This window comes from Struthio camelus, chromosome 2 (genome assembly GCF_040807025.1).
Source record: "Struthio camelus isolate bStrCam1 chromosome 2, bStrCam1.hap1, whole genome shotgun sequence".
Lineage (NCBI taxonomy): Eukaryota > Metazoa > Chordata > Aves > Struthioniformes > Struthionidae > Struthio > Struthio camelus.
This window is the reverse complement of record NC_090943.1, coordinates 152,401,963-152,427,495: the sequence shown is the minus strand read 5'-3', so window position 1 is coordinate 152,427,495 and position 25,533 is coordinate 152,401,963. Positions and strand designations below refer to the sequence as shown.

Sequence of the window (25,533 nt, the reverse complement as noted above, 5' to 3'; positions counted from 1 at the left end):
GTTTATATTATGACAAGATCCTACAACTTAGCATAAGTGTTCATTTACCTGATTTTTCAGTATGTGTCTTATTTTTGGAACAATACCAGTTCTCTTCCAAGTTAAACTGTGGTAATCTCACTCTGCTTCCAGGTCTATAAATGTTTAAACTGTATGTCAAAGAGAGAAAAGGAGTTAACCCTGTCTAATAATTTTAATGGAGCCCTTCAATGTTTGAATTAAACTCTGAAAAAGGATCTCTTCATATTTCAGCTATATTTTCATATAGTTCCTGCGTCCAATAGAAAATCATCAGGATATTTTGCATTAAAAAACTCAAGTTATGCAAGTTTAGTAACACTGGCTTGCTAAATGATACTCTCACTGGATGCAGGCAGTTGGGTTAAATATGGCTGTCCCTCACATGTATGAGATACATGCATATATATATATATATATATATATTTATAGCCTTCATAGTAATAATAACAATCTCTGCTTAAAATTTATGTTTTGCTTTAATCCCTTTGTTACATAGGAATAAACTGCTTAGTGATGATCTGTGGCAACTTGTCACTTGGGCTTTTTTAAAATTTTATGTGCTGTCTTATCTGAGTCTGTGTAAATGGACATATGAACTGAATTATTATTTCTCATTGATTTTTAATAGTGAAGATTTAAGAAATTTGCGTAGAAAAAATCTTAGGGATTTTCATTCTTTTAAGAAGGATTTTACAGCTTGTAAAAGCAGTTTATCTGGAAAGCTGTCAAAGGTGCTTTAAAATAGGACAGCTAGAAATATTTTGAACTAATGTTGGTTATAAACCAATCTGTGTTTTCAGAATCCTTCTGTTACTTCTTTGGGCCCCGTTTTAAGTGTTCGTTTAAATATCTGATCCTGTAAATGCTTCTTGTTAGTAGATCTTCCTATCAGTAGTCTTTTTCCAATGATACTATAGATTAGTTCCCTTAAATACATAATTTTACTTGAAATCATGCAAGCAGTTTTAAATACTCAAGGGTGAGATCTGTCAGCATGGGACACCTTGTTACCTAAAGGATATAAACTATTTTTTTGGGTGAAATTAATTTACATTTGTTGCTAAATATCAATGAACAAAAGGTTGTAAGTGAACTTTGTGCCTTTTTTTAAAGGGTTGGCAATAAAGTTAAAATAACTACCTGTCTTCAAGCGCTTCTTAAATTGTGGGAAGACCCACAGGCCTCAGAGCCAATCCCCTCTCCTGATTCTGTGGAACCCTTGGAAGATGGAGGAGTGCCTGCCAATTCTGTTGCTTTTTCTTTTTTTTTGTGTCCTTCTTTCTTTTCCATACACATATTATAAGTTGGAATTTCTACCCAGTCACTCTTCTGCTTTTACTCTTGAAAAGAATGTGTGTGTGGGAAAGAGATTCTTCTTTCCCTTCTACTATTCTGTGTCCAAAAAACATCATCTGTGATGGGAAGCTGGTATTGTGTTCAGTTTATTCATTTTTTTCCCCAAATTTCTATGCCAATAAAACCCTGCATTTCAAAACTCAGATACTTTAATCAAAAATTCATGAACTAGGCCATACTTATTAGTTAAAAATGGTTACTATTTATGCCATTAGGCCAAACTGTCGTGGTTAGCTTTTTTGCTGAAACAGAAGCTCATTCTAGAGTTTATTTGACTAGAATCCAGATAAAGAAGCAAGAAGACTTGGAGGGGGAATGGATGGAGGGATAGACAAGTGCGAACTTTAAGAAATGTCTCTTGTAAGCCCTCCTTAAGTAATGAATGGAAGTTTCTTTTAACTTGGTTTAAAAAAACTCTGCTTCCTCAAAAGGGCAGAAGAGGAGGGGTGAAAGTTACTGGTAACACAATATCCTTTAAGCTAGGTTAGTACTCATCTGCTTCTGCAGTGTAACGTTCACCTCAGTTAAAAAAATGGATTTCTAGCTTTACGTCTATCACATAAGAATCTAAGTTAGTGGATGAGCTGCTCCAGTATGTCTTCCAGGATGAAAGTTTGAAAACTGAGATTTTTTTTTTTATCTCGTGTCTACAGCAGCATCAGATTAATCAGAATCTTTTTGTTTTTGCTGTCCTTATGAAACTTGTAAACCAGAACTGCCATACTCATTATTTGAATTCTGAGTTTAGCTATGGCTAGGGGACTTATTCTATTACTTTGGACTACATACAAACTTGGATAACAGCAGTTGGTTACAGCCAGGTCTGACTCTAAAAGTTTGTTTTCTAAAAGTTTTAATGTCAGTGAGGCCACTTTCTTTTTGCTGTAGGCATTAGTTCAGATTTATTGTAATCTGATATTTTGCTGTAATGACATACAGTAATCACATTTAAGGACCATCAAAAGTATCAGAGATCTGACTTCCACTATCTTGAAGGAAATGGGTATGGCTGGAGAGAGAAATCTCCTTTTCTGCATCAGCAGAAAGGAGCTGGAGTGGTCCAGAAGAGGTATTCAATTGCAGCTAGACAAAGGCTTTTAGGAAAGTGCAGATCTACAAGTGGTGCACCCTCTTTTTCTTTTTTTTTTCTTGTAAAACTATGAGATGATGTGTTGTTGCTGAAGTTTGCTCTATGGTCTTTTTAGAGGGAGTTCTTTCTGTTTATTTTGTTTTTGATTCTTTTCTGTAAGTGACAATTTCTAACTGCTGCTTTTTAAGATATGTTTTGCTGTGTTTAAGGACCTACCAGTTTAACTAGAAGCATACTTGAGTTTAGCTCTGTTTTGCAAGCCTAGTGTTGCTTTACAGAGGAACTTTAAGGATTCCAGGGAAGGTATCAACTGTCAGAATAGTTTCAATATGTCAGAATTACTTAATTGAGAAAGCACTGGTTTCCACCGCTCCTCCGCCTCCCTTTTTAGCATTTCTGACAGAATGTCAAGGATACCTTCATCCTTGTGTTTTAGGTAGCTACTAGACATGTGGTATGAAATAATTAATGATCACAGATTTGCATGACTACATGCTGCTATGGTTCTGTAGAAGATATGTCAAACTATTTTTTTCCTTCTTTCCTTGGTCAATCTTGAGGGTTCTATAAGATTGTCATCTAATGTAAGGTTTGATAATTCAATATTACAAAAAAAAGCACTATTTAAAGAGAATATGAGTTGAGATTTAATTTATAAATTCTTTTGCTTCTGAAGAATGAACGAATTTTACTTGGTAGTTTTGCTTTATCAGGAATTTTGACTTAAAGTCTTTAATAAAAATTGGAGTGAAGCATGGGTTTAACAAAGCAGATTATCTTGGGCTTTTGAAAATTTTTGTTAATCACATTTTTCTTACTGCTTGAGTGTGTTAGAGATCTTAATGTTCTACTTCAAGTGGCTAGGTTCTGAGTATACTTAATTGCAGCCAGTTCAAAACCTGACAGACATCCTCAATGTTAAGGATGTTAACTTGGAGGAATTTGTGGTGTAACTAATACAGCTAGTAGTCTTTGTTTTGTCGTGAAATCATCCTCTGGTGTCTAGAGCAAGGAATTGTTCATTGACTCAGATCACTTCAGATTCATTCTGAATATAAAGATCTGTTCCTGAAAGCACAGCAGCATATTCTTTTGGTCTGTCTTAGATATCGGTGGCATAGAAAACTCAACAGATTTGTAATTGATCTCAAGTTGTTTTAAAGGTACAGAATTAACCCATCTACTTATATCTGTTCAGATTTTAGTTTTCTCCCATCACCAAAATGATTTTCACCGAGATAACTCTATTTGAAAAAAATGGAGAGAAGAGAAAGTCACCTTTTTAAAATAAATACGGAAAACAAACTCTTTATGCATTCAAACATCTTTATCTTGCAACCTGAAGTGGGCAGGAGAGAGCTCTTATCTGTGCTTCTGTGAATACGGAGGAAAATGAACAGACTATGTTCTGCTTTCTAACCATGCTTTCTTGCTATTAATGTTTAAATGTAGCAGCAGATTAGCAGAAGAATTCTATAAAAATAAATGAAACCCTTCTATCTGTCCTATATGATACTGGGTGAAAAATATGAGAGAACTTTAAATTATGTGTGAGTTTTCAGGTAACTAGCGATTTTTCAGTATAAATCAAACCAAGTGAACTGTAATTTTAGAGCACGGAAAAGTAAACAGGAAAGATAGTTTTCATAATCTGTAAAATTGCATAATATAGTTAGGCATCAGAACTGAAAGAAGAACACATGTCCACTTTTGAAACAGAGTGCTCTGCTAGTTCTTGTGAAAATCAGTAAGATGTAATTTTTTTTATATTTGTAAGCATGAACTAAAACTGCTTAAACAGATCAAGATGGATTAACTTTGAAAACTGCTTTTGTTTTTTCAAACTGGTACACTGAAATTGACTCTTTTGCTTTTTCAAGTATGCACAGTGATGTTAAAGTATCTACTCTACGCGTAAACTTAACAGTCAGAAAGCAAAATAAAACACAACAGGAAAGCTAAAAAGATGAAAAACAGGACTGCCAAACTTCCCTCTTCTCTTCCCACAGGATAAAGTGGGGAAGCTGCTTTTTCTTAACTTTCTTTTTCTTAACTTTAAATTCTCTTTAGTCCTTCATTCATCTCACTTCCCTCTTTCCCCCTCCCCCCAGCTTCATACTTACACTGTTATTTTTTCAAAAGATGATTACTGTCTTACTGTAGTAGTGGAAAGATTTGGTGGGTTTTTTTTCAATTTTTTTTAAAGCCGTGTTTTGTCTTCCTGATGTAAGTCAGAGGATAAAAAAAATTTCAATTAGTATGGAATATTTGGTGGAGTGCTCATATAATTTGTGTGGTCTTCCAAAAAAAAAAAAAATCCCTGACTGAGTATCTTGTGAGAGGTTACTGACAAAGCTACGCTGTCATGGGATGGTGAGTAAAATTGCACGGAATGGTTATCGGGTAGAAAACTAGTTGAATTCTTAATTTGTAACATGACAGGAAGAGTAATATTAATGCAATCACTGGTGTCCGTTTGTCAGGGAAAAGTGATTTAAAATTCAACTTGCAAAATCTGTAGGTCGTGAAATTATTTATGATTAATGGAAATGGGAACCCCAGATAGACGTAACAGAGCTAGCTTAGTTTGCGATGATAAATACATTTTTCTGTTAACACAGAAGACCTAATGCATATAGGAAGAAGTAGTTAGAACTATTCATCAAAATGGGGTGTAAATAGCTATTTAGTAATAAAAGCCCAGCATAGTTATGGATTGCTTTATCAAAAGATCGAATTAGTTCAGGAATGGACTGAAAGTGCTGGGATATTAGATTCGATTAAGAATATAGTACAAAAATAGTATGCAAGCTAGTTTATGCTAATTACATCTTTTTATTTGGAAAATGCTATATGTTACTACTGTATTGTCCTGTTGTATGACCCTCTGTGGGGATGTCCTACTTTAGGTCTCTTACAAATGGATTGTTTTGTTTCTTGGTTGTTTATATCCCATTTGTGTTAGGGGAAAAAATGAATGAAGTGTAAACTATTAGAATAGTAATTCTGTACAAATAAGATGAAAAATACTACTTATTTTTAGCCTAAAAAGAAGGTGAAGATGAGGAGTGCTCCAGTAGAGGCACACAGAACCTTGAATAGAATATGAATAAATTACAGCCTATGCTTTTAACCCTCTTTCATATACCTAAATTTAAAAAGTGGAGTAGGGTAGTCTGTCAAGAAGTAATTGTTACAGGATTCTGTTGAGGTTGGTTAATGTAGGATTCAAAATAAGAAACAGATCGTTATACAGATGAGAAAATTCATTGTTAAGTAATAGAAGGTTTAAAAAAAGAATAAAGAAGAATGTATACTTCAGGACATAAACTAACCTCACTTCTAGACTGCCTGCTACAGGCTTTCTTGGAATTTTGTGCCGCTTGATATAGTCTGCTTTCAGAGAGGGTTGATGTTCTAGTCTATTTTGGATAAACATTATGGTTATTCCTTCAGTTTCAAAGCTTGAAGGCTCATAAAAGTTAACATTAAATAAGTCTTAATTCACAGAGACATACCATTTGTTTGTTTGTTTTAAAAAGACCCATATGGTTGGTGGAAAGTGGGGAATAGTTAATGATGTAATTGTGAAGTCTTCTGATTAAGGATTTCATTATGTATAGCCCTCAACTACTGAAATTCACTTTTCATATTCTGATTATCTATCTTTATGAATTAAACATAATTTACAGCAAAAAGGGTGTGTTGATCGTGTACGCTTGAGTGATGTGGGTAAGGGATGCTGGACATGATTTTTTGCCTTTCTTGTCACTCCAATATCCCCCCTCAAAAGTACCTCTAAAATTAACCGAAATAGGGGAATCATTCTGAAAGCTGACTTACTTCAGTGAGAAGTTGGATAAACTTTGCTGTGCAGTTTTAGCAGTCGCTTGAGTTCGAGGTTTTCAAGGCAGTATTGATCCCAAGAATTAGTTGTTAATGCTTTTAGCTTTCATAATTTAGTCTGCCAGACGGGATACTGATCCCCATGAGAACGTATCCTTGTATTTCTCATGAACTCCATCTATTTAGTTGAAATGAAAATGGCTGATATTTCAAGCATTGCTGTCCAACAAAATTTAAGTATTTATGGTCCACGGATTCCCTTGTAGGTTTGAATGAAACTTAATGTGAAATACATTGATATGGTCAGACACTGACCCTTCAGGATTCAAGCTCATGATCTTTGGATCCTTGTGGTAAGACTTGTGTTACTCATTTTCATGTTCTCACCTTTTGTGTGATGACAGCGTTTATAAAGTCATTAAATTTTGGAACCAGATAAACTCGGATTACAATCATCTTGTAAAGTAATTAGCAGAAGTAGGCAGTTCTTGTTTTTAGAATAGAGAATTATTTATCACTTGAGCATCTTACTGAAGACTGGGTTGAATTCTCCAGCACTTTAAAGACTTAAGGGCTTTTTGAAAAAATAAGTGACAAGGCATGAGTTCATACAGGTTCAAGAGTGCTTGGTTTTGACTTTCTGTGGTGCTGGGGGACTAGCCTGATATAGGAAATAGCATAGTGAGGACCATAGAGAAATCCAAGTAAGAGCGAATCAGTTGTGTGCTGGGTGATTGCCCTTAGACAGTAAAAGGTAAGATTAGTGCTCTGTGCGGAGAGTTAGGACAGACATGTTAATGTTACAAGCACACTACTGAGACAGAGCTGGAAAGAGACTTGCATAATACATTTTAAAAAGCAAGTATTAGGAGAAAAGACAGTGGGAACGGTACACTACAATATACCTCTTTGAACTATTTGCTCAGATAGTGTCACTGAGGAGAGATGGATCACATGAAACTTCTTTCTGCCAAAAATGTGGAAAGATCCTTTCTACTGCTTTAGCCCTTAACAATGGGTAGGTACTTGTGGCTCTTTTGCCTCCCCTCCCCTCCCTTCCCCTTTCCCCTCCCCTCTCCCCGTATTGAATTGTCATCTTTCAGACTTATCAAAACAATAGGGAGACAGGGAGAGGTTAGAGGTTAGAACTATTTTATGAGGCAGTATTAATGTATTTCCTATTACTGATATTCCTTAATCATGGATTCTTCATATTCCCATGAAGACAAAGGAGGAGGGAGGAGTGATGAGGATGGGCAGAACCAGCAAAATTCTTGATTGACATCTAACATCTTTATTTTATGTTTGTCTGGAATTTGTTGAGTCGTTAATTTCACTGTGATAGCAACAGAAATGTGCTTATACTAGTAATGGCTATCATGACTAATGAAGTGGTGATGACCGGCATGAATTCACGAGTGTTGATTTTTTGTAAGCTTTCTGGGCACGTGCTCAGGCTGCCTGCCTGCTCTGAAGCCCATAATTATATTATTATAATATACGTCACCTAAAGCTTTAATATGGCAGTGCCTGTGTGTGACTGCAGTCAGGTTTTCTGTGTATGGTGCAGATATACTAAAAACAGCCCATGTTTTAGAGATGTGTTCTAGCATGCTGCTTTACATTGCTCTTGATGCAAGTTCGGCCTTTGAGTGAAGCAGAATGGCTGACTTTTGAGCTCATGCTGCAGCCCTTTGCTCAGCAGGACAGGAATTTAGGTCTTTCTCCTCTACATAGCTATTGATTTTCATGAAGCTTGTGGGAACTTAATGTATCAGCAGATATTACTTCTCAGTTAAATTTAACGGAATCTGGTAAAAGGATTCATTTAAAGTGATGGAGATGAAAGGAAGAGAGTGGGAAGAGACAGACAGGTGGACAGTATGAATCATACATGCGATGTTTTCTTGGGAAACCAGGATAAAAAAAGTCTTTGCTAAAGATCTGCTCGTCTATGCATAAGGCAAAAGTGGAGTGATAGTCTGTGATTTGTTTAGACCTATTGTATAACATAGTCTGAAAAATAAGTTTTGTAATCTTTTGTAATTTTACAATATTTTTTGTTAGATCCTAATATGAGGCTGGTAATATGCTGGAGTTAATTCATTGATCAATGTTGCAGCATCTGAAACAGTTGCTAGTGAATGTGCTTGAAAAAGAATATAGAAAATAGAATATTTGCTATATGAAGCTTGATCTCCATGCCTGTTTTCAGTACCAATGGACAAAGGTTTCTTTGCCTGATGGGAGAAAAAATTGCATATAGATTGGCTTAAGGAAGATACTTCTATTATATGAAGAGAAGTAGCAAGTTTGCCTTCCAGTTCAAATCTATGTAGGTCTGCTATAGCGTTCACAGCTTTGAACTTACTAACAAAATATTTGCAGCTTGTCAGGAGTGTTGAAGTATCTCTGGAGGAGCTATTAGCTGTCAGGAAGAACTAATGCTTAGGTCTTGCCTTGCCAACAAAGCCTTATTGACTTTGAGAAGGAGACTGCTGAATTTGAAATTCTACTGATGTTGAAACAGGTTCTAAGGAAGCCACTGGTATATTCCCATCAGTTTAGGCCACAGAATTGGTGAAATACTACTCTGTCTGTTACTATTTTGACTGCTCTGAGGATTCACTGTGAGAAGTGTGTTAGTGATGAGAAAAAATTTGAGGACTTTCTCACAGGCTTATCCTACTTAGTTTTGTAGAAGTTGGATTTACTACTTGGCATTCTTGGATCCTTTTTCAGTCCTCTCAGCGTCAAGTAATTCCCTGTTTTGAGAATGCTTATAAGCTACTCTTAAATAAAGGACTGAGGGATGTTGTCTGGAAGAAGCAAGGCATTTGGGACTATACATGGTGAACATGTGTTTCATGGGGTGAATGTTTGATGCTAAGAGCACTCTCATTGCACCACTGACTTCAAAAAAACTTCATAGCATTCAGCATTACCATAGAATAATTCTACAAACATGAATGTTTTGAAGCAGGGCTTGCAACTTTTTCACATCTTGTGGATCTATTTGTTTGTGTAGTTAATGTTTGTAAGTCTGAACACTGCTGTATTTATTGCATTTACTACTTAGGTAGTAAAGGCTTGCTTGATTTCTTTCTTTTAAGTATATATTTTTCTAAACTAGCTAGTGACTTCAGCAGTTACAATACCTAAGGAATTAGAGAAACTGTTAGTAAGTAGAAAAGGAATCAGCAGGATTGTTCTCATCCTGATAAGTAGCTTAACAGAACAGTTATTCTGTTTAAATATTTAAAGTCACCTATTTTCCATTTTTGTAAATAATATTGTAGAATTATTGTTAATATTTTTTTCGTTAAGGTAGAGGCCTGCATTTCACGCTATCAATATTTGTTTGACTGAAGTTTAAAACTAGTAGTAGATGCAAGAGCAAATAATTTCATTGTTCAGTAAATGATGATCTTCTCATTACATTCCTATCCTAAAAGTACTGTTTTGTGTTTCTCTTGTGTGATGAGGAGTAAAATTGATGCTCTTAGCAATATTATTTTAATCAATCAGTGAAATACTCGAGCTGATTTCAATTTCTGGTTTTCTAACCTCTTAAGCACTGATTTAAGCTATTATCTCTAGTACTTTTAAAAATCATACTTCATGGTTAAGGACACTGTTTAACGCTACTCCCTAAATATTGCAAAGTTGATTATTAAAGTTCTTTTGTACTTTATGGTTTCAGATACTTCTTGTGCCATTTTTTACCTTCAGTTTGGGGCATAGGACTGTAGCTTACGTTGTTCTCACATGGGTTCTTAAAGTTATTAATCTTTCCTTCCTTGAGCATACTGTGATAAAGTTATGACTGGTGCTGTTGAACGTACTTTCTTCACAGTACATAATTTTAAGATATATGTAGAAAAAATGGAGAACATGCAGAGTTCCAATTTAAATTTTTTTTGTTACATATGGCTTCACTTGTGTTTCTGTGCTGAATAATTAAAATATTTCCCAGAAAAATTCCAGATCACTTAAGTGTGAAAATCAAAGACAAAAATATACATAGCACTGAAAGTTAAAAGTAGTAAAGGTGAAAGTAAGGAAAAAATAAGAGGATGAAATACCAAAAAGTGATGGAATTGATGTAGAGAAAAAAAATGTATGTTTGGGAGTTAATATCAATGGCTTATGTCTGGGCAAAAGCAAAACATGAAGAGACAAGGAACTTGACTTATTCTGGAAATAACAGATAACATTTTGGTGTCGTATGAACAGATTTATTAAGTTAAATTGAAAAAAAGCAAACCTTTCAGTGTAGTGCATTCAGATTAGGAAACAAAGGTTAAAGTTGTTTGTATAACGTGGACTTTGCCTTCCTTCTGTATGCCTTACGAGAGTTGCAAATCACAGGGTTTGTCACTGTTTTTTTCCACTGGACTGTTTCATTCAGTATATGGTATATATGAGATGAAACAAGGCCTGCTGCTTAATGATGCCAAATTAATTTGTAGTTCTTATTCTATTACTTTACCTTAAATTCGGTAAACTTAAAAATGTAAAGGCTTTCTATTTGGTATTTATATATTAAAAAAAAAAACCTACTCATAGTCTTTCTTGTATTTGCAACTTTTAGTAATATTAAAGGAGGACTTACTGGCTGCATAATGGATTAAAATAAGTTGATTTACAACTAAGTATAACCTTTTTAATACTACTTGCTAGCCAGGAGAATGTATAATGTGAGTGAGGTAAATGAAACAATTGTATAGCTAAATATATTTTCCTTTTCTTCGTGCTTGTATTTATATTCAAACAAGTTAATTCATTAGGAGTGATGAGTGTAATATAGTGCATGCATGAAGGAAATTTTCTAAATATCTGCAGCTTGTTAAAACAACATTTTGCAACATTAAATTAGTTAGACCTGAAAACTAGGAATGTAAAACAATGTGTGAGCATTTTAGATCCTTGCATCTTCCTGAAAGCCTTTGAATTAAAATTAACCAGTAAGTATTTTGATTAAATATGCAAGATATCCATGCATAATGCTTTTTTTTGGAAGCCTGTGTTCACAGGAGATTTTTTTTTTTTTTCCCCTCACACATACCAGTAAATTACTGATTAAGAAAAGCTAATACCTTGGCCTCTTGGCTGTATCCCTAGTCCATCACACCTAAAGCAAAGTACCTATTTTGCTTTGCAGTACATTCTTAGTTGCTGTGTGCTTGGCCAGGAAGGAGAATGGAATTGCTGTCCTTTCGAGTTGACCTGTAACAGTAGATCTTAAAAAATCCTATATCTGAATTGGAAGAGGACAGATCAAATTTTCCTGAAGCGAAGAACATCAGATGGATTTTATCATCTCCATGAAGCAGGAAGTTTAATGGTTTTAAGAAGGCCATTTTAACGTTAATGGAGGATATCCCTTGTTAATAAGTATAGTCTTTCCATTAGTTCTTTCAGTAGCAAGCATGTTTGTGGAGCTTAGGGAAATAAAGCTTTGATTTTGAAGTTCTGTATTTGCCTCGATGTAAGCGCTATTGTAATTTTAGGAGTTGATGACCAAAGCTGTCTATTTAAGGAGTGTCAAGTCTTAGAAGTTTAGCACTTATCCTGCTCAGTTTAGTAAAGGCCAACAACTTTCTGGGCATCCATATTCTTCTGCAGATCTGAAACAAAAGTGTTGGACTGCAAAGCTGGATGTTAAGGAATAGTAACTTTGAATTGTGTTAGAGATATACAACAGATACATATACACCAGATAGGAGAGAAAAAAAGCTACTATCTGTGGGGTAGAAATCATGGTATTTGTGGGGGAAAAGTGCTATGATGGTGGAAAAAAGACAGGCAGTTTTTGGGTTGTGAAACATAGGGAGGCTAACAAGGGGGAGGGAAATTTATAGGTTTATAAGCTGTTTATAATGGTTGAATGCATAATTTCTGATATCTAGTGGAGAAGGATGCAGCATGAGCAGTACTTTAAGTCATAAGGCTGGCTTTTGAAAGTGTCGCGTGGACTCCCTTGAACAATGAGGACTGAAAGACAGAGATAATGATTGGTTTGTAAGATATTCTGCTGTGCTGTCTTTTTTTTAGTTTGCCCAGCTACATATAGCATTTGGCATGCTCAATAAAAGCGTAAGAACAGCATGTTTTGGATTCAGCAATTTTGATGGCTTTATTAAGATATTTACTGTGTAGAGACGCTTTAACAGTTCTACTTTTATTGCTCAGGGATGCCATCTCTCTCTTCAGTACAGGGATGACCACTTGCATTTTTCTGATGATGAAGTTTGGAAAGTTAAAGGAGATGGTTTCAGAAAGATTTCTTTCAAGGTTAGATCTTCATTTTAATGTTCCATGACTTACATCAAAGGTTTGAGAGTGGGTGGAATTTGATATTCAGGGACATAGTATCAGTGAGGCTTTCTTTACTGTTGGTAAATGTATCAGAGTAGTTCTTTAGCAGTGTTCCTGTGGCTCCTTCAAAGGTGTGACCTGTCTTTGTAAAGAGTGTCTTTCGCATTAAAGATCTCCTAAGGTTACTGAGGAGTTGGAAATATTTTGAGTGAATGAGTTGATGTCTAGGGTCTAGCTCCATACTGGGATTGGCAAAAGCTACGTACTTATTTTATGGAGGTAGATGTGTTGGTCTGTGGATTCTCTGTCATCTTATGTATTGCAAACTAACTTTTTGCTGTTGACAGTCGGGTTAAAGATTTCAGTCTCTTTCTAGATTGATAGAAGATTTATAGTTATTGAATTTGTTGTGGAAATAAATGACAAATCTAGATAATATAGTAGTCTTTTGGTTTAGTTTTAAGAAGAAAATCCTGTTTAGTTGTCTGTTGTATGTAACCAGTTTCTGAGGTGAAACTTTCCCAATGTCAGAAGGAGTCATCCTTAATTTTTTTAATAATATGGAAATACTGCTTCTCTCTGGAAGGTATACAGCTACATCAAGCTTTTTAAAAAAATTCAGCTAATTAGAAATACGTTCAATTTGTTTTCACAAAATCAGGAAAAAAAATATTGTCCCTTTCAAAAGACGTATGTGATCAGAATATATGTAAATTCTGTAGGTCTTCATGTTGGCAGTATTCGCTTAATAGTGATCCTCCTGGTACTAACAATTACGATAAAAAGTGAAACGGACCTGCATATCGGAAGTGCGTTGAATAGAAATGCTGGATTTTATTCGATGTCTGAATGGAAGGAAATCAGTTAAGAAACCACTGGCATCTAAAGTGAGATCAGTTCTTTATTCTTTTCTTATTTTTGTTCTTTGCTCTTATTTTTAGAGCAAGAACTGTCTTCCACCATTAGACTTTTCAGTTTTATTGCAGAAGAGTCAAGATTTACTTTTGAAACCTTTGAAGGTGAACTGTTTTGAGAAGTGAAGAGGAAGCAGGGAGAGAGAAGTTCTGTTTGGTCTGTCAGCAATTTCAGTGCTTTTATAATCTGGCTCTTCTAATTTGGACTGTTGAACAACTGCTTTTGTATGCTGTTTTAGGCATTTAGGCTATCCTAAAAGCTACTGTGCTGAAATCTTGAATTCTTATATTTCTAGGTTTACCACCACTTAATACTAATAACAGGTGTTATTATTTCATGCTTTTATGTGCTGGCATTTTTGATATTATTTAATAGTATTGGAGTAATTGGCATTTTAACATTTTGAACAAGAGAGCATTTGACTTCAGGAGGCTGTAAGTGTCAGAATCTCCATTTACTAATCCCATCTACGATAGCTGATCTAATCTTCTGGAATGTGAGGACTGGGAGAGATGTTCTTGGGAGACTTTGCAGGAGCCTGTGGTAGAGGGTGACAAAGCAACTGTGTTCTAGCATTTTTCACTGAGGAGACCGTTGTCCCACTGCTTCAGGAAGAGTAGAAAATCATCCGCCTTGCTAGTCCTAGCTCCAGGCTTTTATTTACTGAAGGAACAAGGAGGCGGCTATGTTAACAGCATTGATCCCATCCTGGGAACAAGAGTGTGCATGTGTTGAGGCAGGAGAACGCCAAGGGAATAGCTGAAGTGTAGAACAGAAATTAGTATTATCAGTACTGTAGTAGTTCAAATATTGTTCAGTTTTGCATCTAATAGAATTGAGATGGTGTTGTGGTAGCTTCATGTATTCCACCACCAAATAGTATTGATAAGGCTATGATCGTATCGTTAGATAGCTTATTAATGATCCTAAGCAAACACATTTTTGTTCTTTTCTATTTTAAGGATCTCTTATGTCTAGGACTTCTAATCAAAATAATATGACCTTTTTTTCGTTCATGTTTACATTTTGTAACAAGCGAAAGTGACTAATCTGAATATTGTTATTTTCCCATGACTCCCACAGAACTATTTATCATGTTAAATATCCATAGTTTTTTAGGGTTTCACATCACTTATTTTCCCCTTCCCCCCACCTTTCCTTCTGTCCTTTTCTGCCTGTTTGGTTGAGGGGAAAAAAATCTTGAATACATGAACTTCCTTTAAAAAAAAAAAAATCCACTGACAAAAGATTTTTCTGTATTTGCATGCTTATTTGGAGGATATGGTCAGATACAGGAAAAATAATAAATATTGATGGCATTATGGTGGCTTACCTCTATAGTAAATTGAATGAAAGATGCTAGTGGAGAGATTTCTAACATTTAGGCACTTTACTTGTCTGCTTCCTTTGTCTTTATTTAGTGCATTATACAATGAGACATCAAGTTTTCTTATTTAGGTTTTGGGAATATAGGAAGACTTTTGACTTACCAGTGGTCATCTATGGTGTAATCTGTGCTCTTGCTTACTGTTACCTTCCCACATCAATCATGTTTTATGTTTTCTCTACAATAAAAATGTCAGATCAGCAAGAAGAGAAATCAGTATTCATTAAAGCAGCATCAGTGACCACAAATATGTTGTGATTCAATTTAACTCATTTTAAATTGCAATTTAAAATGTATTAAAAATAAATAAGGAAATTAAATAATAGTAATAAAATAAATTAAAATTTATTTTCTCTTCTGTCTCTTATCAGCTGAAACTGACTGCAGTTTCAGCTAAGGACACCGTGACTTCCTGAAATTCTCTGCTACAGTTTCATATAAGTATCTGATCTGTCTGAAATTAAAACAGGGAAAACTGGTGCAGTCCAAACTGACGTATGGGAAACTCTTATAAATGTAAATCGATATGGTTCATTCACTTAGCTTTTGGGTGGTTCCAGAGCTCCTGACTCGGTCATTGTGTGTGTTTGTTACAGTGGACCGACCTTGTATAGGTAGTGTGTGTTTGTGTGCAGTCGTACTACTGGTTTTGTGATCAATTTTCTTGCATTCTTGTCAGTAGAACCAGACAGCTTATATTAAATTGTTTCAGGAAAACACTTCTGAAGATTGCATGAATGTGACATTCAAAATATGTGTGTTACTACAGTAGCAACAAATTTTAATTTCATTCTCCTGACTTGGAGCTTCTTGGATAAATATTTCCTTGATATTTTTCCCATTTGCAAATCTTTTGATTTAAAGTTCGTTCGAAAGTTCATGTTACGTAACTTTTTGTTTCTGCAGATTTATTGCTCTTCCTATATTTTAACTGTCAGGTGATAGGACCATCTATTATGAGATGGTATCACAAGTAATTAGATCTTACTATCTTAAACTAAGTGCAACTTTTTTTCTTTTACTCCTAGGCTGACTCCTGTGGTATTTTATTAATAATAAAAGGATTTTCTGTGTTGGTTGGTATAGTTTTCTATGCCTGAATTCTTCATGAAAAATCTTCTCTTCCATTATTGATGCAGAGCACAAATAAATTTCTAAATATATATTTGTTGGAACAATGATATTTTTTGGCTGTCAACTTTACAAGCAATACCATCTTTTATATCAATATAGTGCAGTACAAAGTCCCAAACAGGACTTTGCTTGAGTTCTATGAATTAATCGTGTACTAAAGTCTGGAGAGAGGTGGGGGAAAAAAGAATGCCTGCTGGCGTGGTTGTCCATATTTCTGATGTTTTAATAGTGCTTGGGATTTAAAGAAAATGCTTGACAGAGGACTGAATTTATCAATAGTGTTATTTTTATTAACCAGACTGTCTTCTGTGAAAATATTTATTCACATAAATTATGAAATGATCTTCTACTTTTTTTCCATTGAATACTGTGCCAGCAATTCCACTATTTAGCTAGGGACTTTTGTCTTAAATGACGTGTAGTTATTTAAAAAAGTATTTTAAACAAGCTGTTTAAAAACTAAAATAATACTAATTGTATCATTTCTGTGATAGTGGTTTATAGATGGATTGTACTCTTTTGGTTGGGGTAGTGGTGGTGTATGATGAGAAGGGTTTAGAAAGAAGTGCTGTAATAACTGTGAACTTTATGTAGCACTTAAAGACTGTCTTTTAAATCCTTTTTAGTGTGGAGGAATTTCTAGGGGGTCACGGAGACAGTTCTGAAATGTAAAGTTGCACATGCCTTTAAACTAATGAAGTTTAGCCTAGAGTTGAGCCTAGCTGAGTATAGCGCTCTAGCAAGGTTCTATTCAGGAGTATGTTATAACTGTAGCCTTTGTTAGAGTTAATTCCTTGACTTTTGGGAAGAATATAACCATGTGGATGGTAAATCTTTCATTTCTGTATGTAATCTTCTTTTTAGGATTATTTAGGGGATAACATCGAAAGTTTTAACCCTTAATCAAAATGTTTAATAGTTAAAACTAGTCATCTATTTTCAATAACAAGGAAAAGGGATTTAGGGCTGAGGGGAAAAAGAAACTGTGTGCGTGATGCAAGAAAGCAGTAAATGGTGCCCATCAGACACAGTCTTCCTTGCCTGTTAGAAGTTGGAGCTTGCTCCATCAGAAATAAAACTACTGTGTCTTTCAGTGTTTATTCACTAACTGATTTTCTTTCTCATGTCAGCTTTCTTGCAAATTAGAACCAAGTACTAGTATTTTGCTTCTGACGTTATCCCTGGTTGTGGAAAACTTCTCAATCCTCCAGATGAGTATCATCATTTTAATTGCTTCCTGAAATTTCTACCTCTTCCCATTCTTTACCAAAACCAGACAACTTGCTTAGTTAAAATTTTGATTATTCTTGGACATGCAGACTTAGGTTTTTGGGGCTCATAAAGGTGATAGCCTGCTAGTCTTTGAAACTTCCTTTTTTTTTTTTTTCCCTTCTTAAGAATTTCCCATTGTAGAATTTTTATCTTTCTCAGCTTGTGAAAACCATAATACTGAGGAGGTGGAAAAGTGATGATGTAATCCCATCCTAGTGCAAGTCTGTCAGTCCCTCTGCTATGTGAGTTCTTTGCTGTCCCTGCTAAATTTCATATAGTATGTATGCATGCTTTCTCTCTTTCTCTGTTGCACCTTTGCACTCCCCATCCTCCCCCACCCCCCAGAGCCTGAGGCTTTTTGCAAAAATTTATATCAACACTATTGTTTTATTTTAATAGCCTTAGTTTTTTTCCTCCATGTTCCTGATATATTTATAGATAGTGATCAGAGCTACTTTGTCTTTATTGTTGTTAGACTAAATATTTTCTCTACGCTTTCATTGTCTTCATTCTCCCAGTAGTGCCTTTCTGCCCCGTTCTTTTCTTGAATGTATACAAGAATTACAATGCAATACTATTTTTATCACTACTGAAACACCTCATTTAATAGATACTATTTTTTTTTTTTTTAATGTTTGTTTCATAGTAGTAATTTTCCTATCAAAGTCTGAGGGACTGTGTCTAAGCTTTGGATTATGCTTTTCCTCTTTGTTTGTGTAGCAACATTTGCCGCCTTTTATAATTCCAGAACAGCCTTTGGGAGTAATAGGTGTCCAAATCTCATAACTTTGCTAGCTTTTCTTGCTGAAGGCTTCATTTACCTGGAAAGACCTGTTCAGGTGTGAGTGTGAGACCCAGGCATCAGGCAATTAAGATCTTTTTTTTTTTTTTTTCCTGGGGATAGAGTAAGTTCAGCTTTTTGGATCTTGAATGAAAATTGCAAATATCGTGATGTGAGCAGGCTTTCTCTCCGGCCAAAAGAACCAACCTGCATCAGGGCTGACTAGACAACGTGCTGACTTTGTTAAAAATGTCAGTAGCTGAGTTTGGTTAGTTACTGCTTTAAATAACTGATCAAACTGGTCTGAAGCATCAAATCAACTTTTTTGACATACATTTGCAAAAGAGGTTACTAGAAAAATGATTGATTAATTTTCTCCATTTGACTTGCTCAAAAAAAATCTAATATGTCCCTCCCCCCCCTCCTTAATTCCTAATCAATAAAACAAGGATGGGGAGTTCTATAACTTCTGAAACTTTGAAACATGAGGTGATAAGAAACAATCAGCTGAACTAATTTACTCTGTTCAGTAAAGCCATTTTGAATACAAAATATAACATTTTCGTCATATATTGGTACAGAAATCCATGTTTAATTTAAAAAACCTTGAAATGTTGTTATTTGCACTTCTGTACATTTTAACTTTTTTTTCCTAAGAAGTATTTGACATACCTGCTAGTGCCTTATTTTACTTACAGTCTTCTAAGATAATACAAATTAGGAACTGCAATCATTGCTCTGTAAAAGTACCTAGATGTACCATATTGGCAAGCATACAAGATTCATTTTTACAGGGCAGAAGCAGCAGGGCACTGTTAATGTGGGATGTGTTCATATAACTGTCCCAGAAACGTGCAATCCCTCTGCTAATCACAAGCCTAACATTGTTTCATGTCCTTACTGTGTTGGGATCTTCCTGCCATTGTGATCATTTCTCCCTCACGGGGAAAGATGCAAAGCTATGTGTAGTTCATTCTCGCTTCACTGTTATTCTGGCCATTGGCAAACCACATGTATGTCAAATCCATTTAGCAGCTTAGGAGCAGGCAGAACCAGAAACTCGGGTTAGGGCAGATAGTGTACCTTGAAGATAAATCAGCAGCTGAAACCTGAAGTCTGAGTAGATTAGGCAATGAATTAGTCTACCTGGGGGACTTTGAAACAGGTGTTTTCTTGTTTGTTTGTTTTTTTACTTTGGGCATACTAGGACTACAGCTAAAAAAAAAAAAGAAGTAGCTAGTGTTTGAGACCTAGATAGGTGGAACAGTAGGAAAAAAAACAAGTAAAAATAGTCATTTTGTCAGTGACAAAATCATGCCTAAATTAATTTTTTCCTGTATAGTTGTAACTAGATTGCAGATCTTGGTTTCTTGTGAAGAATTTGCGTTTACTTGCCACAGAATTGATTGCATGTGTTGCTCCTTTAGTGTCTTCCATGTTATTATTGTTACTGGTTAAAGTTCACAGAAATAAATGTATGGATATATATCCAGACTATGGGAATTGTATTTGAAATTTATGTATTCTTTTCTGGTAAAAGATAACTTATATAGAAACAGAGAACATATTTTATTTCTAGCTTTGTTTCAGGTGTGGTAATTTGAGAGGGGGGGAGTGATGTCTGCATATGCTTCAAGTGTGACTAGTTCCCACAGCTAAGATCAGAGTCACAACATCTTAAGATGGGGTGGTCCTTATAAAGTGCTTGCTTTCTCAAGAGGAGTAAAAAGTGACTGGTGGATGAACAACAGTGGTATTGAACAGTAATTGCAAATCTAGGAACAGAATTCAAACCTTCTTTTTCTGAATCACCTACCATGCTCCTTGACTGGATACTTCTGCAGCAGTCTGATTTTCAAGCACCTAAGCATTTCAAACGTTTTGTTCATTTGAAGCTGCTGATGCTTAGCACCTCTGAAGTCAGGACCATAAGCATTCCTTCTAGAGATAGGAATATTGATTGTATCACAAATGTAATTTTTCTTACCTTATACACTTGTTCTAAACTACGTAAATTAACATTTACTCAAGTGCCTTGGCATCCTCGAAGGTAAGGTGTGATAAATTTGCAAAGTAATTATTCTTTTAACTGATGTTATGAAATAATGCAGTCTACCGTACTAAGTAATGTTTGGAAACTTGGGACTTAGTTGAACATTTTATTTAATACTTGAAACTAACATGCAGAGATGAGTACCTTTTTGGTAAGGTAGGTGTGTATTTGTTTTGTTTGTTTTGTTTTTTTTTTTGGTTTTAGGCTAAAGTTGCAACCTCTGACATGGCCACAGCCTCCCCAAGATCTGATACAAGTAACAACCATAATGGAAGAGTACAGATGCAAGTAACAGGCAAGCGGTGATTTTTGTCATGGCCATTTTTACATGGAACTGTATATTCTTAAAAAAAAAAAAAGCAGTCTTTGAAAGTTATGTGAAAAATAAATCCATGTAGTTAAAATTGTAATTAATAACGTGAATATTGTAATTAAAGGCATAACTACAGCATATATAGATGACTTGAAGCTAGGTAGAGTTGATGCAGTGAGTTGGATGACAGGGTTTAATGATCTCTTCAAATTAAAAAAAAAAAAAAAAGATGCAATACAACAGTAAGGACAAATGTAAGGGACTTCACTTGGGAACAAATAATTAATAGCACAAATTCCATACGGGGAACAGTTGTTACTGAAATTCTACAGAAAACAGATTGGTGGCTACAGTGAACTACAAGCTGAAATTGAGTGCAGTATTACAGTGAAGCTAGAGAAGTACTGGAAGAGATTGCAAAATCTGTTAACTTTTCAAAAAATTAATATCTTCAGTTACGTATTAGGCAGACTTCTATTTGGAATAATGTAGGTATTCTGTGTTATCCTTAGAGCAGCAGGATGCACTACATGGCCATATAGAATAATTTATGTTGGAAAGGAGTTCTGGAGATCTCCTAGTTCAACCTCCTGCTGAAGGCAGGGCTACCTTTGAAGCTGGATCAGGTTGCTTGGGCTATTGTCCAAGCGCTGAGTATCTCAAAGACTGGAGATTCCACAACTTCCTAGGCAACATGTTCTAGTGATAAGCCACATTCATTGTGAAAGTGTTTTTCCTTTCATCTGATTGGAATTTCCTGTGTTGCATCTTGTGATTATTTCCTCTCTTCCTTTTGCTGTGCTGGTTCTCATAATTTGAGGTAGACTTTAGTCATCCCAGTATCTGCTGGAAGGGAAACACAGTGGGGTACACACAGTACTGGAGATTTTTGGTTGTAATGGGGACAATTCTTCTGATAGATGCTGGACAGGCAGAATAAGTTAGGTGCTCTGCTGCCTCTTCTATTCATGAATAAAAACTGGTCATAGATGTGATAATCAGTGTCAACCTTAGCTGCTGTTGCTATGGGATGGCAGAGTAGGATAAAAACCTATTTTAGTCTGGAGAGAAGCAAAATAAATCTAGGTAAACAAGTTAAATAATTACTGAAACACTGCCATAATTAGATAAATGTAAAAATGTTAACAGCAAGTAGTTAGAAAGGTGTTTTAAGTAAATATGTATACACATATATGCATGTATACATATAATTTGTATGTATATAAATATTATTTTAGCATTGATACATAACTTGAACTTTTCCAGGGATCCTGAGAAATCTGGGAACCCTGAAGTAAGAATGAACGCATGACCAAGAGTATATTAAGGCTATCTTGAACAAAACTTGGGAAAACATGAGTAAGATACCATGTCTTAAAAAAAAATCAGCCTCTGAAGAAGGATACATCATGATGGATGGTCCAAAGATGATCAGGTTATCTGAGGAAAACATGCGTTATTGGATAGTCCCCAGAATGGCTGTTCTATCAAATTAAATTAAACCTTCAGTGGGAAAACCAATTAACCTTGTATAAGGATCACATAATTTAATGATGTAAAGAGTCATCAAAATTGATTATAGCCAATAGCATAGGTGGAGCCACCTAGGTTCAGTATATAAAGCTGTAATAAACACAATTACAGATGCCCCATATCTTCAGAGCTGGGTATGCAGAGTGATCATTCTGATAATCTGTACTGTTCTGCTACTTAGCAATTACTCTTGTATTTTTCTGGCACACGAACTTCTCTGACTTCCGGAGATATGGTTTCAGGCATATAGGCTGACAGAAGTCTATGCAGTTTTAGGGGTTAGTTTTCTGAAGGTTTGGTTCTCTAACCAGGCTTTATTGCAAGATCAGAGGAATGGCAGTGGCAATATAAGGGAAGAGGTGGGAGGCAGGGTAGTGTGAGACTGTGGCATTGCTGACCTGGACAGGTTTAAGCTCAGGTTAGTTCATGCTTTTATGGAACCTGTACTTATATTTCAAGAACTACAGCTAGTGTTTGTTAATTACTCCTAACTTTTTTTAAAAGATGTCCTAACTGAGAAATGACACTGTTCACCTCTCATGTTTGGGGACTCAAAACTTCATGACTTAAAACATAATTACAGAAAAAGGAGAAAATTCAAGGAAAGCTTATATACTATGAATAGATATCTGTATTTTAATGAAAGTTGCAGTTGCTATTAGAAAGTAAAATATGGAAGAAAAACAAATGTGGAAGAAATAGAGATTGTTGCAACTTAAAAGATTTCCCTTTTATGACACAGGTGGGACGTAGTCTGGAATTTTCAAATATAAGGAAGTTTAGTGCACATCTTTTAGTGGAAATTAAGTAGACTTGTGTCTCTGTCTTTAGAATCTTGGACAGTTGCATCTCAATAGCTAATGTGTATTTGTCAGGATTCTGTAATGTGGAAATATATGGCAGCCTTTTTTTGTCTTCCTTTCAGGCAGTTTAGTTAACTTTAACTTGTTTTCCTATATGTTATTTGCTATTTCAAAAATAATGGGGAAGGATTAATTCACATGGCTGAAAATATTCAGCTTTGCTTTAGGTTGAAGGGAAGGAGAATCATGTTGATGTATAGGAGGAATAAGAGAGAAAGCATAGTCAGCAGGTACGTACAGCTGTGAGTCCATCAATGGTGTCTTCTGAAGAATGTGCCTGAAATAGAATTTAAAATGTTGGCAGTTAGGCTGCTGCTGGTTTTTATAGTAACGTTATCAGCTGGGTGAGGAAGTGAGAGAACAAACTTATAGGGAACACTGAGGACTTCACCAGTGATTTGGAGGTAAAAAATAGCTTCTTTGGTCACTTGCTATTTCTTAGTTGTTGAAGATTTTTAAGTTCATCTGCAAAGCCCTTTAAATAGGGGAAGTTTGAGAGCGAATTTTTATCTGTTAATGAGCTGATGTGTGCAGCCACACTGGTAGTGTAGGTGAGGAGCTGAAGCTCTTTATACAAGTAGTAGTCTGTGCTGCACAGTGAAGGAAATTTTGAACTGTGCCTGAATTGTGTAGGCCCCCATAACTACATATAATTTAAAGCACTGTTAAAGCTTCTATTTAAAAAGAGAGCAAAAAAATCTGCCTGATAATCTCTGTAATATATCATACTTAGCCTTTTTTAGTTGAAAGTAAGAAGAGAAGGAAGAATGAGAGACTAAACAAAAAAACTGCAGGAGTTTCAATATTTTTTCCTAAAATAGTGCTGTCCCTCTAATTTGTCCTGCAAGCGATGAATAGAATTTGCCACACTTGTTTTTAACTACCTCGTAAAGTATCTTTTAGAAAATAAAAGCTATTATTGTATTATTGTAGCATTGACCTCTTAACAGTTTTTGTGTTTGAAACTTTCCTACCCATAGTTCTTAAGATTCAGGTAGGCAGTCACATGTTCGTCAGAAGTAGAAAAGATGAGGAATGACATTGCCATACCATGTTTCATACGTTCTGCAGGCAGTGCTTTCTCTGTTTTTCAGCAAGAAGTGTGCTCTTGTAGATAAAGCTATGCGTTTTATTAGTTTCTAGTGCCAAACTGAAACGGAAAAAAAACTGGTTTGGAACAACTTTCTACACGGAATTAACTGCAGATGGAGAAATCAAGAAAACAGCAAAATCAAGTAGTTCTTCAAATCCAAAATGGGATGAGCAGCTGACAGTGTAAGTAGATTTTTTTGTTTGTTTGTTTGTTTAATACTGTTTACTAGCCAGATACTACAGGCAAATACTTGTTAAATATCATATGTCTGCATGTAGTTAGCAACAGCCAGAGAAAATTACGTAGGTAGACAAGTTTATCTCAAATGAAAATTCTTTTTCAATGTTTCTGAGGTTTTGAGAATATTATTTATTTACAAAGTAATGTCTTCCTTGTATACAGTTGGTATGCACATGGTAAGAAGAGAAGGAACATATATATATATAACTAACAGAAGGAAGATATGTAACTTCTTGTATATAGCTAAACATTTTTGTTTGCACTGTGGACCCTTCAAGTTTAGATCCTTCTCTAGGAGATGTTACTAATTGTAACCACATTGTTTTCAACTTGGAAAGGGAAAAAAAAAGTCTTCAGCTTGATAGGGAGTAGTTATGAGGAGGGTCACTTTTCCTTTAAATTTCCTAATAAAGTGGGATACAGTCATAAGAACCTTTTACTGCAATATGACCATGCAACTTATCCTAATGTTTGAGCTGTTCAATGTGGTTGTGCATCAAGCGTACTACAGGTGCAGATATACCTGAATTTGATTCCATGAAAAACTGGCAAATCTTGCACTGTTTAATTGGCTTGAATGCATTATTTGACAAAAACAAGATAGCGTTGCTTCAGAATTGGCCCTACAAACAGCATAGCTGCTTTAATGTGGTACTGAGCATGGCCCAGTACTTCTTACAGCATCTGACCTGCCTTTGTGCAGTAACCAACTTTGTTGTCCCCCACCTGGTTCCTATATCTAACCATGCTGGAGAAAGGGGAGTAGTGCAGCATACCTAGCTTTGGGGAATTGTCTGCTTGGGACCACTGATGCTTAATAGCTCCAAATGTGGGCTGAAGCAGTTAGAATGTTTCTGTGCCACGCTTCTTAAATGCTTCAGGCTTAGAAGAGCTTTTTACCCCTTTGCAATATTGCAGAAATGAATAATACAATCTTGGCCCTGACAATGGTTTCTGGGAGCACAAACACAGAACTATCATTATATTCGTAGAGTTGTTGTTGAGAAGACAGGTTAGATTTGGCAGAATAATTGGTGACCTGATTAAAAATGATGTAATTTGGCATGCATGCTACTGCCAAACAGACTCATTCCATCATCAGTATTATTTAGGGCTTATCCCTTAGATAAGGTATTCTGGTCCCCTCTTACTTTGGGTATTGGAATGGTATGCTTCAGTTGCCCAGTCTATTTGATGATGAGTGAACTGTCTCCTGAGCTGTATAGGGCTGCACGAGCAGCAGCTTTAATTTCTGTGTGTGTGTGTGTGTGTGTGTGTGTGTGTGCGCGCGCGCGCATGTAGTGGTTTTTTTTCT

General features: G+C 35.5%; 1 protein-coding gene across 5 annotated transcripts in view; it reads left to right on the top strand.

The window, feature by feature from the left end:
• WWP1 (WW domain containing E3 ubiquitin protein ligase 1) overlaps positions 1-25,533 on the top strand; it is a 59,439-nt gene that overhangs the window by 1,395 nt on the left and 32,511 nt on the right. For 3 of the 5 annotated variants that reach the window (XM_068933097.1, XM_068933100.1, XM_068933098.1), the window contains exons 2-3: positions 20,381-20,471; positions 24,022-24,160. In XM_068933097.1, coding sequence (XP_068789198.1) covers positions 20,402-20,471; positions 24,022-24,160 — 209 coding nt within the window. In that variant the 5' untranslated portion in view covers positions 20,381-20,401. The remainder of the gene's footprint in view (positions 1-20,380; positions 20,472-24,021; positions 24,161-25,533) is intronic. The other 2 variants (XM_068933101.1, XM_068933102.1) reach the window with 1 other exon arrangement.